The sequence below is a fragment of the Oncorhynchus mykiss genome, chromosome 8, assembly GCF_057628025.1.
Source record: "Oncorhynchus mykiss isolate SJ-2025 chromosome 8, ASM5762802v1, whole genome shotgun sequence".
In the NCBI taxonomy this organism is placed as follows: domain Eukaryota; kingdom Metazoa; phylum Chordata; class Actinopteri; order Salmoniformes; family Salmonidae; genus Oncorhynchus; species Oncorhynchus mykiss.
The window spans coordinates 58458078-58470957 of NC_143029.1; the positions used below are offsets into that span (position 1 = coordinate 58458078).

Genomic DNA, 12880 nt, shown 5'->3' on the forward strand with positions numbered 1-12880 from the left:
TTGTAATATGGATACTTATGTATGCCATTGCCCCAACTGTTGAACAGGCTATGTTAGAGCTGCAATCTGACCTTGTTACCTTACATAAAGCCTGTGTTGGTTAAAACGTGTACTTAATGCGAGCAAGACTAAATACATGTTGTTCTTCTTGCAAGAATGTTTCAGATGGACTACATATTTATTCAATGGATGGTTCTCCCATTGATCGGGTTCCCGGCTACACATATTTGGGCATCTGCATTGACAAAGACTTAAAACATACGGATGAGCTACACTACATTACCAAAAGTATGTGGACATCTGCTTGTCGAACATTTCATTCCAAAATCATGGAGTTGGTCTCCCCTTTGCTTCTATAACAGCCTCCGCTCTTCTGGGAAGGCTTTCCACCAGATGTTGGAACATTGCTGAAGGGACTTGCTTCCATTCAGCTACAAGAGTATTAGTGAGGTCGGCACTGCTGTTGGGCGATAAGGCCTGGCTTGCGGTCTACGTTACAATTCATCCCAAAGTTGTTTGATGGAGTTGAGGTCAGGGCTCTGTGCAGGCCAGTCAAGTTCATCCACACTGATCTCAACAAGCTATTTCTGTATGGACCTCGCTTTGTGCACGGGGGCTTTGTCGTGCTGAAACAGGAAAGGGCCTTGCCCAAACTGTTGCCACAAAGTTGGAAGCACAGAATCGTCTAGAATGTAATTGTATGCATTAAGATTTCCATTCACTGGATCTAAGGGGCCTAGCCCAAACCATGAAAAACAGCCCCAGACCATTATTCCTCCTCCACCAAACTTTACAGTTGGCATTATGCATTGGGGCAGGTAGTGTTCTCCTGGCATCCGCCAAACCGAGATTCATCCATCGGACTATTCATCACTCCAGAGAACACGTTTCCACTGCTCCAGAGTCCAATGGCGGCAAGCTTTACACCACTCCAGCCGATGCTTGGCATTGCGCATGGTGATCTTAGGTTTGTGTGCAGCTGCTCGGCCATGGAAACCTATTTCCTGAAGCTCCCGACAAACAGTTCTTGTGCTGATGTTTTTTTCCAGAGGCAGTGTGGAACTCAGTAGTGAGTGTTGCAACTGTGGACAGAATATTTGTATGCACTACGCACTTCAGCACTTGATGGTCCCGTTCTGTGAGCTTGTGTAGCCTACCACTTTGCAGCTAAGCTAATGTTGCTCCTAGATGTTTCCATTTCACAATAACAGCACTTACAGTTGACCGGGGCAGCTCTAGCTGGGCAGAAATTTGACGAACTAACTTGTCGGAAAGGTGGCATCCTACGACGGTGCCACATTGAATGTCACTGAGCTCTTCAGTAAGGCCATTCTACTGCCAATGTTGGTCTATGGAGATTGCATGGCTGTGTGCTCGATTTTATACATCTGTCAGCAACGGGTGTGGCTGAAATAGCCAAATCCACTCATTTCAAGGGGTGTCCACATACTTTGGTATATATATAGTGTAGTTAAAAAGCTAAAATTTAAAGTGGGATTATTTTTTTGAAATAATCTCCCTAAATAGCAGGAAGATTGCATAGTCGATTTTCCTGCCAGATCTTGATTATGGTGACACCATTTACCAGATTGCAGCAGCCACTACTCTTAAACCTTTAGCTGCAGCTACCATAGCGCCATTATTTGTATCACTAGTCAGTTTTACCACTGCATCCTGTATCAAAAGGTTGGCTGGTCCCCATTAAAGTCCCGTAGATCAATGAATCACTCCCTTTTTGTTTGCAACCCCCCACTACACAAGCTTCCAATTTACCTGGCTTCGTTGCGTCGATAAACAGCTGGACGTAATGACGTCACACCAAACAAACAACTACAGTGGCGAATAAAAATGTAGTGCTTGAAGTGTTTCCATTACTCATGAATAAATTGGCGACAGCCTACTATGCCCTCCCAACATATCCGTTTGTGGAGTTTACAGTTACGTGATGAAAAGTATTCAGCAAACAATTTATTCTAAAAAACAGTTTCCATAATTTGTCACAATGAAGTTAGACAAAATACAAATCCACCCTTGAACGGATAAAAATGTTGATCTCCGCTATTTCCATTGTTTTGTTGTTGCCTATAGTCGCTTTAGCCAGGCAAGTCATTAGCTAGGTTCTCATCCAATTTGCGACAGTTTAATGGGAATATTCTCAAATCTGCATAAAACATAGGGATTTTCCCAACAGTTTTCCATCAAATATATTTTATGATAGAAGGCTGTGCGTGATGACGTGGTGCACCATTTATTTTGCCTTTAAATTCCCCATGTACCGAATGAAAAGTACAAGTTACATGGTTTTCCATTGGATTTTTAACTGATGGTTGTCACAGAAACTGTTACATTATATAGCAAATGTGTCCACTCTGGTCTTGGCAGATGCGCTCAATCCAACCGCTCGCAGATACTGTGCGGGTAGGCTATTTATGTGACATTTTGGATAGAAGCGAGATTAGTTGTATTTGTCAAACAGCGACCACCCTCGATATTTATTGGAAAGTAGCATCGAGCTCACCACCCTTTGAATTTCAAAATGTATTTAATCTGTAGCCTAAACTGCATGATTTCCTTAGTCGTCGTGGGAGGACCACAACATATCGTGGCGCGTTTCCCAAATTTACTTCGATCGGATGGTTATTATATCAATATTTGCGCATAAAGGCATTTCCACCGCCATTTCTCGCGTAAATAGTCACCGACACAAAACGGTCCTACCATGTCGAACGAACAAATGGTCTATTGGCGATTATAAAATTGTTTACATCAGCCCGGTTGTGAATCTTTTAATGCGTCAAGTAGCATTCTTCATCCGCATGAAATTATTTGATGGAAACGTGGTTTGACACAGGATTAGAACGGGTTTTCTCCACAAGATGGGGCTATGATCACGCATTCAATATTTAAGCACATTCGGACCATGTTAGTGATTCTAGAAGCATGGGAGCCATTAGGGGAAAATAACCTGATAAGACAAATGTCTAACTTTATTTTTCAAGAGCAAACCTAAATAAGTACCTTTACTCTTAAAAGTACTTACTCAAATACCAACATTGTTACATGTAAACAATGCTATTGTGGTTATTAAAATGTAAACATGAGAAAATGTAAATAAAATGAGTTAAGTCATGCAGTCATCTCATCTTCAATGTCAAAGTAAAACATTGTACATGATTAAGCAATAAATAAATATCTGTCAGTAAATGCAAATATAAAAAGGGGTAGGTGGTCCAGTTAAGAGAATAACAGTTTGGAAAATGAGTGTTTTTGTTTGGTACATACTATAATTTATCATAACATTCCTATTGGCGATAGAGTAAACCATCTTCGATGGCTACTGTAGACAAACTAATCCAGCACACAGATAATGATCCCTTACATGACACTTTTTCCTGAGTTTCTCTACTTGGCTGTTAGATTAGTACATGCACAATATGTTCTACAACACCCATGTGAACAATTACGTAATACCCAACAATGGGTGTATAAAGAAAAACACACAAAAAAAAAAGTGCATCGACAATACAAACCCTTCCAATGTTGCTTCAGGCCAAAGCATTATAAAGTGTGTGTGTGTGTGGGGGGGGGGGGGGGGGGGGGGGGGGGGGGGGCAGTATCCACTGAATGATAGTGAAAAAGGAACCACATTTTTCTATTGAGCCTGTGTCAGTGTAAGGAGATAACATACAGTGTGAACTTCATGACGTGACTATAACTCGTGAAAACATTTCATATTGAGTGTGTCGATCCAAAAAGCACACTCAAGTCTACTTGTGTTGATGCTATGAAAATACATATTGAGGTCATACATTCGTTACATATTTAGCAGTATTTTATTACCTTATATAGCCTACACGTATCCCTCGTCTGCCGATGTAAACTAGCACGTAGGCTTTGTCATACACTCAAATTAGTTAAAGAAAGAAACATTTAAGGGGGAAAAAAAAAACCATGATAGGCCGTATTAATCACCTTTGAGTCTGAGACAAAATGTACTTAGTATGTGTGGTTGCTCTCGTCTTCTTCACTACGCCTCTTTCTTGACGCGTCCTTTGAAGGCATCCATAAAGTTGAACGCTCCCAAGTACATCCCCAGCAGATTCCCAGTCTTAAAGGGTAAAATCCTGTGAAGGTGAGAACAGTCAATTAGGCTAAATATTAGCAACGATCACTGCAACACACAACTTAAAGCCTATGAGAACAAACTAGTGTCTGGAATTGAAAGAGTCAGAATGACTTCATTAGAACAAACTACAGCAAGTCATTTAGACAATCTGGTAATCACAGTGGGAATAAATTAAATCTTAATTAAAAACAGAAAACTGATGAAAATCCAATAAATTATTCAGAGCATAATAAATGCTGTTTGAATGTCTTCCGGTCCAGCGACAAAACGTATTTCAAAGGGCATAATAACCCCATAACTGCACTACTAAATATGTTAATAACAAGAGAAGCCATTTCATGTCTTAGTCAGTCTAATTGGTGGTGAGTGATTATGTCTTCTATATTAGTCATGGGTGTATTGTGTTGTATTCAACATGAAGCCAACAACTCACACTCAAAGGCCTCAAGGAACAAATGTAGCCATGCAAATCGTCCCAAATTAAGGCAAATCGCCAGGACCTGGCCAAATTTCTGAAAGCGTTCGCGCTACCACACCTGTCTCAAGGACATTTCCATAACACAAAAAGGCTTTGGTGTAGATTTAAATGTTGAGGTTGCAGATAATTATATTCAGCTGCAGTCCAAATCAGGTGTAGGTCTGAATAAATCTGTGTTGTCTCCAGATAAATAAAGTCTTGCCGCCCACTCAACCAGGTGCTGCTTTATCAGTGACTGAGCCGTAATTGGCATCAATGCATAAGTAGCCTTGGTGTTTACCGGTACTTGCAAGATTATGGAAATCAAAAGACAAGGTGTTGTGAATGATATCACATTGTCTGGAATGCTTGGCAACCCAGCTCAACTAAGTTGAACTGTGTGCAGTGAAAAACCATCAATGTCCCTTCTCTTTCTGACTACCTATAAAAGACAAGCACCACTATTTCCCACTGTCGCGAACCCCAAGGCTATAAATTCCTACCACCACCAGAGTTTGTCGTGAATGATGTGATTTGCATCTCTGGCATTTAGCCTCCACTCAGAGGAATCCCTAGGCAAACCATGAGATCATTTGAAATACAATAGCCAGGAATTTCTCTAATCCGGGACAGCAACCTTCCAGCTAACCATAGCCAGAAGCGGCAAGCTGTTTTCGTGGTGATCTATAAAACGCAGGGCGGCAGAGTAGCCTAGTGGTTACAGCGTTGGACTAGTAACCAGAAGGTTGCAAGTTCAAACCCCCGAGCTGACATGGTACAAATCTGTCGTTCTGCCCCTGAACAGGCACTGTTAACCCACTGCCGTCATTGTAAAATAGAATTTGTTCTTAACTGACTTGCCTGGTTAAATAAAGGTTAAAAAAACCTTTGATTTGCAAATAATTTTTTTTAACAACCACACGAGGTGGTTGTATTTGCATTCAAATAATCGAAGTTTATAGCCTACATTTTTCATTTGTTTTATATACTCTATGCTACGCTTGAGTCATTTAGCAGACACTTATTAAAAATCGGTCACACACTACATATTTAGCAGATGTTATTGCGTGTGTAGTGAAATGCTTATGTTCATAGATACTACTGCATTGTCGGAGCTAACAAGTCACAACAATAGACACAGATCTAAAAGTAAAAAGGAGGGACTTAGTTGGTGCATTCATTTTAATATTGCTAGGTGGGACAACCACATCACAGGCATAGAAAGTAAAAATTCTTATTAATAAAGCTATAGGTACAGTCAGAGCTAAGGGGGGGGGGGGGTTTAACCTCCCGTTTGTTGCTTTGTTAAAGAGATGACACGCCCTAAACAGCGTTGCTCATTGACTCATGCATTCGAGCACCAGATGTTCCAGACGACTGTGATTGTGCTGTCAATAGCCAATATGATCAAGACATTTAAGCAGGTCAACATTCACAAGGCCGCGGGGCCAGACTGATTACCAGGATGTGTATTCAGCATGTGGAGACCAACTTGCAAGTGTCTTCACTGACATTTTCAACCTCTCCCTGACCAAGTCTGTAATACCTACATGTTTCAAGCAGACCACCATAGTCCCTGTGCCCAAGAAAGCAAAGGTAACCTGTCTAAATGACTACTGCCCAGTAGGACTCACATCAGTAGCCATGAGGTGCTTTAAAAAGGCTGGTTATGGCTCACAACACCTTCATCCCAGAAACCCTAGACCCACTCCAATTCGCATACCGCCCCAACAGATGACGCAATCTCAATCGCACTCCACACTGCCCTTTCCCAGGTGGACAATAGGAACAGCTATGTGAGAATACTGTTTATTGACTACAGGTCAGCGTTCAACACCACAGTGCCCAAAGCTCATCACTAAGCCAAGAATCTTGGGACTAAACACCTCTCTGCAGTGTGGTGCCAGGACAACAACCTCACCCTCAACGTGATTAAGACAGAGCACGCCCCCATTCTCATCGACAGGGCTGTAGTGGAGCAGGTTGAGAGCTTGAAGTTCCTTGGTGTCCACATCACCAAGAAACTATCATGGTCCAAACACACCAAGACAGTCGTGAATAGGGCACGTCCACAACTTTACCCCTCAGGAGACTGAAAAGATTTGGCATGGGTTCAAAAGTTTTACAGCTGCACCATCGAGAGCATCCTGATCGTTTGCGTCACCGCCTGGTATGGCAACTGCTCGGCATCCAACCATAAGGCGCTACAGAGGATAGTGTGTACGGCCCAGTACATCACTTGGCCGTACGTACATCATCTTTGACATTGTCAAAGACTCCAGTCACCCAAGTTAGACTGTTCTCTCTGCTACCGCACAACAAGCAGTACCAGAGTGACAAGTCTAGGTCCAAAAGGCTCCTTAACAGTTTCTCCCCCTAGCCATAAGACTGCTGAACAATTAATCAAATTGCCACCAGGACTATTTGCATTTTTACACTGCTGCTACTCGCCGTTTTATTATCTATGTCTAGTTACTTTAATCCTACCTACACATACAAATTACCTCGACTGACCTGTACCCCCAAACACTGACTCTGTACCAGTACCCCCTGTATATAGCCTCGTTTTTATTTTGTGTTTATTTTTTACTTTATTTAGTAAATATTTTCTTAACTCGATTTCTTGAACTGCATTGTTGGTTAAGGGCTTGTAAGTAAGCATTTCACAGTATACATGTTGTATTCGGAGCATGTGCCAAATACAATTTGATTTTCAGGTGTGTGACAGTGATTAACTGCTTATTTTCTCCCTATAAGTCCGGGTGGTATCGGACACTTGAGATGGATAACAAGAAGAATACCTTGTTATCTATCAACAGGCCAATCGGTCAGTTGGAGTTGATCTCAATCTCCAGATGGGGGACCAGCAAGGTCTGGTTTGCTGAAGATCAGGCTGAGCCAGGACACCAAGCTCCAGGACAGACTTGTAGGTGTGCTCAGAATTGTATGTAGCCATCGCTTTTTCCGGGAAAGAGCAAGAGACATTCAACTTTGACCCAGTTGTTGCGAGCATTGTATCCTGACGTGACATCATGTTCAAAATTCCTCCGCTCAGAACTTTAACTCGAGGCGTTTATATTACATTTAAATTCTTATTGGAAATCTGACGTCTTTTCAGACTTTCACAATAAATGAATATAAAATATAGGGGGTTGGGGAGGGAAATATGTTAAGTGTGTAATTCCTTAAGTGTGTAATACTTTTACATTTGTAGCTTAGGTGTCTGGTTGTAAGGGTGCCAAGGACCTGAAGTCAACAGTGTAGCAGATGCTACCTTGCATCCTGTCAAACCGGCTTGACATTGCCACAACTTGGACTGGTGCAGGGGATAAGGCATGTTTCAATTACTTGTTTCTAAAGATGAATTCTTCAAAGTACCTTGGTTTTTACTTGTGTAAGACCTTGTGCAATTCAAATGTAACTCAAATGTTCTTTGTGTACAGGAACCATTCGTAAGAATCCTGCAACTTGGGATGCCACAGATAAGGGGGGGGGGGGGGTCCAGATTCAGGTCACCCGTTACCTGAAAGGGGCCTCCGATCGTGATGACGGCACACTGGGGAGAGGGAGCTGCTACAATGAGGGTCAGCATTAAGACTCAGCCCACCTATCCCAAAGCCAGCCTCTACCCAAAGACTGATCCAATAGACTGATCCAATAGCTGAACCCAAGGGTGACTTCTACACCCTACCACCCCCCCATTTATTTAGATTCTGTACACACTGTCACTTTAGTCTACTGGACCAATGCAATGTCACAACTGCACTAAGCAGATAATGAAAGTATATGCTGCGAACAGTGTAGTTATTCAGCACGGGCAAACAATATCCATGCTATATGCCTATCATGCCTATCAGCTATTTTAGTTTCATCCTATTTTCCTTGGTCTGCATGTTTCTTTTGTACTTGATTTAATGTAGTCTTATTTTCAGTATATTTACAATATTTATTTCATTCCTTCACTATGTAAATGTTGTTGCCATATCATTGTGAGAAGCCTGCCAAAAATTACAATTTGATTTCACTAAATGTATTTGTCACCTGTTGATCCAGGGAACCAGTACAGGCCTCCTTACTTCTAGGAAATCAAACCTTTTCTTCAAGTGGACATTGCATCTAATGCATTTTAAATAATAAAAGTAAGTGGCGAAAGGGAGTAGGCATGCCCCAGGCTTGACGCAAAAAAATTAAAAAGTATCTTGCCTCCGACTGGAAGCTGTACTGTCGCCGGTCGGGAGAAGGGCGAGTGGGCTGCGTAAGGAAAACAGAAAGTGAACGGCATATCACGGGGCCCCGTGAATGAGGAGAGGAGCAAAGAAGCTGTTGAACAGCGCGCGACCACTCTGGAGGGACGCCGGCCTCCCGATTGCTCATTGCCAACTGGCCCACTCCCAGACAGCCTTAGCAAACTTCTTGCTTGAGAAAAACTCCTGCATTGGACCTTTAAAATCCCTCCCATACATAGTCTATTGTAATCTGACCACCTCACTCTAACTTTGGCTATCCCTGGCCTGTCCTAAGAAAACATTAAAGACCCATACTAACAGTCTAGTTTGGGCCAGGAACAGTAGAGCCAAGCCGCAAAGGATGCAATGTAACATCTAGGGCAGATATTAACCATTGAAATACTTTAATCTACTTTAGGTGGGGAGGCAGGCTAGAGAACAAGACTGAGGGCAACCTACCTTAGCAATAGTAGAGGAAACAGGTTGTCACCAGTGGGTATGACTATACTGTGCAGTTTGAGCATGTACTGTAACCACTTCTGAGTGTTGAAATGGAGTGACAATGCGTCGTGCGTGTCTGGGCAGCAGATCACTCCTTGCGACAAATAGCAAAAACTAGCATGTTATTTCCATAAGGAAAAGAAGAGTAAGAACATGAATGGATACTCACTTCTTCATGCCCATGAGAATATACATGCTCTTTGGGAGCAGAAGGTAGACCTGGTCAGTTAAAATGGCCTCAATTATCTTCGTTGCTACGTAGTCTGGATCCAGGACAGGCACCAAGAGAGGCCACCTGTGGAGTCAATAAGGTGGCAGGTAGCCTAGTGGTTAGAGCATTGGGCCAGTAACCGAAAGGTTGCTGGATCGAAATACCTGAGCTGACAAGGTACAAATCTGTCGTTCTGCCACTGAACAAGGCAGTTAACCCACTGTAGGCCATCACTGTAAATATGAAATGTTCTTAACTGACTTGCCTAATTAAATAAAATGAATATACATTAATTTTTTTAAAGTTCACTACCTCATAATATAAACCACTATCAGTCCACAATTGAAAAGGGTATATACATATGCAATGTGACCCTTGGCCTTCATAGTGTGTGTATTTTGACAATAAGGAATAAAATGACAACTTTCAATGATATCCTGTATAGCACTTCTTATGGCTGATAACTTACTTAGAATTGCAGCCATCGAACATGCCAGTGTTCATGAAGTGTGGACACACAATGGTAGTCTTGACACCATCCTTCCCCGTTGCCAGCAGCTCCAGAGCCACAGACTCAGCAAAGCCAATAGCAGCAAACTTGCTGGCACAGTAATCTATCAGGAGAGAAACACATGTGTTGGCATACAGTAGAGCGGGCTAAACAAAGGTCTCAAATCAAATTGAAATCGTCACTTGATTCGTAAACAGGTGTGGACTAACAGTGAAATGCTTACTTACAGGCCCTTCCCAACAATCAGATAAAGAAAATAGAGAAATAGAAGTAACACTACAACATAGAGGATATATAAAACAGGTCTCCACATCAAGATAATGTCAACTAAATTGCACTGTCCTTGAACCATTTTCTGTAACCAAGTCAGTCTATGGAAAAGACCCTTCAGCTACAGTATATGAACAAGTTAAAAATGACATTGTCACCCATTCAAGGTCAATTGATAACATCTCTATCGATCAGCTCTACGGTAGGTCTCTTGATTGTCTTAAACTCTGGGTAGAACATAATGCAAAGGCAATGTTCTGCACTATGGTTAAGGGGTGTGTAGGCTTTTGTTATTGCCCCGCCCCAACACACCTAATTTATCCAGTCATTAAACAATGATTAGCTTTCAGGTGTCTTGGTGCTGACTGGAACAAAAGCCTACACACCGTTGCTCTCCAGGACCAGTATTGAGGAACATTGGAGTAAGTCATGCACACATGCATGCCTAGTGGGTGATTTACCTGCTAGTCCATTGACACCAATCATACCCGCTGTGCTAGCAACACTGACCAGATGACCATGGTTGTTGGCAGTCATCGCTGGGAGGAAGGCTTTATAAGTCTAGAGAAAAAAAGAAAATCAGGGGGAGAACTTGTACAATGAAATATGATTTTCAGTTTGTTACAGATCTGTGTTAATTTGAGGGGACGTGGGTGGAACCGCTACTACAAAGGACATAGGCCTACAATGAGGTAAAAATGTGAATGCTCTAACAAATGTATAGACCGATTTAGGATAATACCTTCTCATTTAAATGCCTGCATTGATAAAGACAGCAAGGGAGGGAAAACCGACAAGATAGTTGTGTTGATGTCAGTGTAGCAGATGTGAGCTGTAAGCGCATTAGCTCACCCAAAAGTGTGCCATGGTGTTTACTTCAATGGTTTTCTCAATGAGGGAGTCTGGCGCGTCCATGAAATTCCTGCCTGTGACGATGCCAGCGTTGTTTATGAGAATGCTCACATCCCCCACCTCTCTCTTGACCTGAACAAAAAACATGTTTAAAACATTTGTTAACATTCAGCACACCCAGTACTTCACTTTGTTGTATTTTATTAACAGATACATATTGTTGCTTCCTATATCCTGCCAGCCCATTGTTGTGGCGAGGAGGATCTTATGTGACAATGTGTTGTACTAACTAGTTAAACAGGGAAGGATCCTTAAGCGTGACAGAGTTTAAAACCAGTTTTAACAGTTGAGAAACATTAACTGAATAGCATGTAAGGACTTTCATGTGGCTTTCCCTTCCCTCAGCAACAATGGACGTTTACTGAACAGAAACACTAACTCGCTTTAGGAGGGGTTGGTGAACCTCCATTTCAACTGTAGTATAATTAAACAGTTACTCACAAGGCAAAGACTGCAATTACAGGTTAATGGATGCTTGATAGACCACAAGACAAGGTGATAATTACTCACCAAGGGCAAGTATCAGTGCAGGCCCCCCCTTTTCTTTTTTTAAACAGCAACACCAATTCAACTAAGTACAGTCTTGATTAAAGACTAGTTGATTAGAATCAGGTGGTTTACCTGGTCAGCCACTCTGTAGACTTTAGCCTTGTCACTGCAGTCACACATGTAGTAGTGGACCCTAGTTGCCCCTTTCTCCTTCACTAGTCTTGCAGTTTCCTTCATGCCCTCCTGGTTGACATCCCACAGAACCAGAGAGACGCCCAGGCTGGCAAACTTTTCTGCCATGAGCCGGCCAATGCCGCTGCCCGCCCCCGTGATCAGGACGATTTCCCCGGTGACATTTTTCTTCTTAAATGGGATGAACAGTCTGACAAATGCCTCTATGTTGTAATAAATGGACATTACAATCAACTGAAGGGTTTCCAGGAGGAAATTCATTTTGCTGGCCCCTGGAAAGACAGTTGTCACAATGTAAAGTTCACTTCTGTTTGTATATTGGTGAAATTGTTGCATGCTGGGTTATTCGTCGATATCCTAATAAACAATAGGCCTAGCGAATAGATTATTGCAGATGAGCGTTTTATAGCCTACCATAAACATTGCAGTTTAGTGTTCTGCTTTCGAAGTTGGCAAATGTATTTATAACTACAATCTAAAAGGACTTTTTAACCGATAAAGCGTTAAAGGTAGCCTAGACTTCTCAAATCACGCAACAAACGCAAACAACTTTTTATTCGGTGATGTAAACAAACATCCATGCTACACCGAATGATAGTACAGTACGAATAAAAAGTAAACCTAATTTTAGTATTTCATAACGTATAAAATTGTAACCGACGCAAACTTACCTCAATAGAACATCAGCTTCAACCTTGAATATTTTGTAACAACTATCGCCTCCTTTCAGCACTGGGGGGGGGGGGGGTCTTTAACCGACCTTTGCACTCCGTGTCAAGGCGCACAGTAATCGAAACAACAACAACAAAAAAGACACGCAGTGAAACAGGATTTTCTCTACTTAGATCTTCATTTAGAGTGATGAGCTCTTCAATTGGGTTTATCTGCACTTTCAGCATGGTTCCTCCTACTTATCCCTTCTGCAAATCACGGAGGCTAGTCCTGTTCCATTGATTTGTGCTGGAGCATGGCTAATTAATGTCAC

General features: G+C 42.0%; 1 protein-coding gene across 1 annotated transcript; it reads right to left on the reverse strand.

Moving 5' to 3' along the window:
- Nucleotides 1-2961: 2961 nt before the first annotated feature.
- On the reverse strand, nt 2962-12880 carry LOC110530198 (epidermal retinol dehydrogenase 2). Its single transcript, XM_021613077.3, has 7 exons — nt 12567-12880; nt 11836-12167; nt 11155-11286; nt 10764-10863; nt 9991-10135; nt 9480-9605; nt 2962-4124 (listed from the first exon to the last, which is right to left on the reverse strand). Exons 2-7 carry the CDS (start codon nt 12154-12156, stop codon nt 4028-4030), a joined length of 921 nt encoding a protein of 306 aa, XP_021468752.3. The 5' UTR covers nt 12157-12167; nt 12567-12880; the 3' UTR covers nt 2962-4027.

Bases quoted from the DNA above. Each gene is read 5' to 3' on its own strand.
- LOC110530198 (XM_021613077.3), bottom strand. From the start codon at position 12,156: ATGAATTTCCTCCTGGAAACCCTTCAGTTGATTGTAATGTCCATTTAT. The intron at 10,136-10,763 runs GTAAATCACCCA...CTCTCCTGATAG, and splicing joins TGGTGTCAATGGACTAGCAG to ATTACTGTGCCAGCAAGTTT. The intron at 9,606-9,990 runs GTAAGTTATCAG...TTGACTCCACAG, and splicing joins TTCGATGGCTGCAATTCTAA to GTGGCCTCTCTTGGTGCCTG.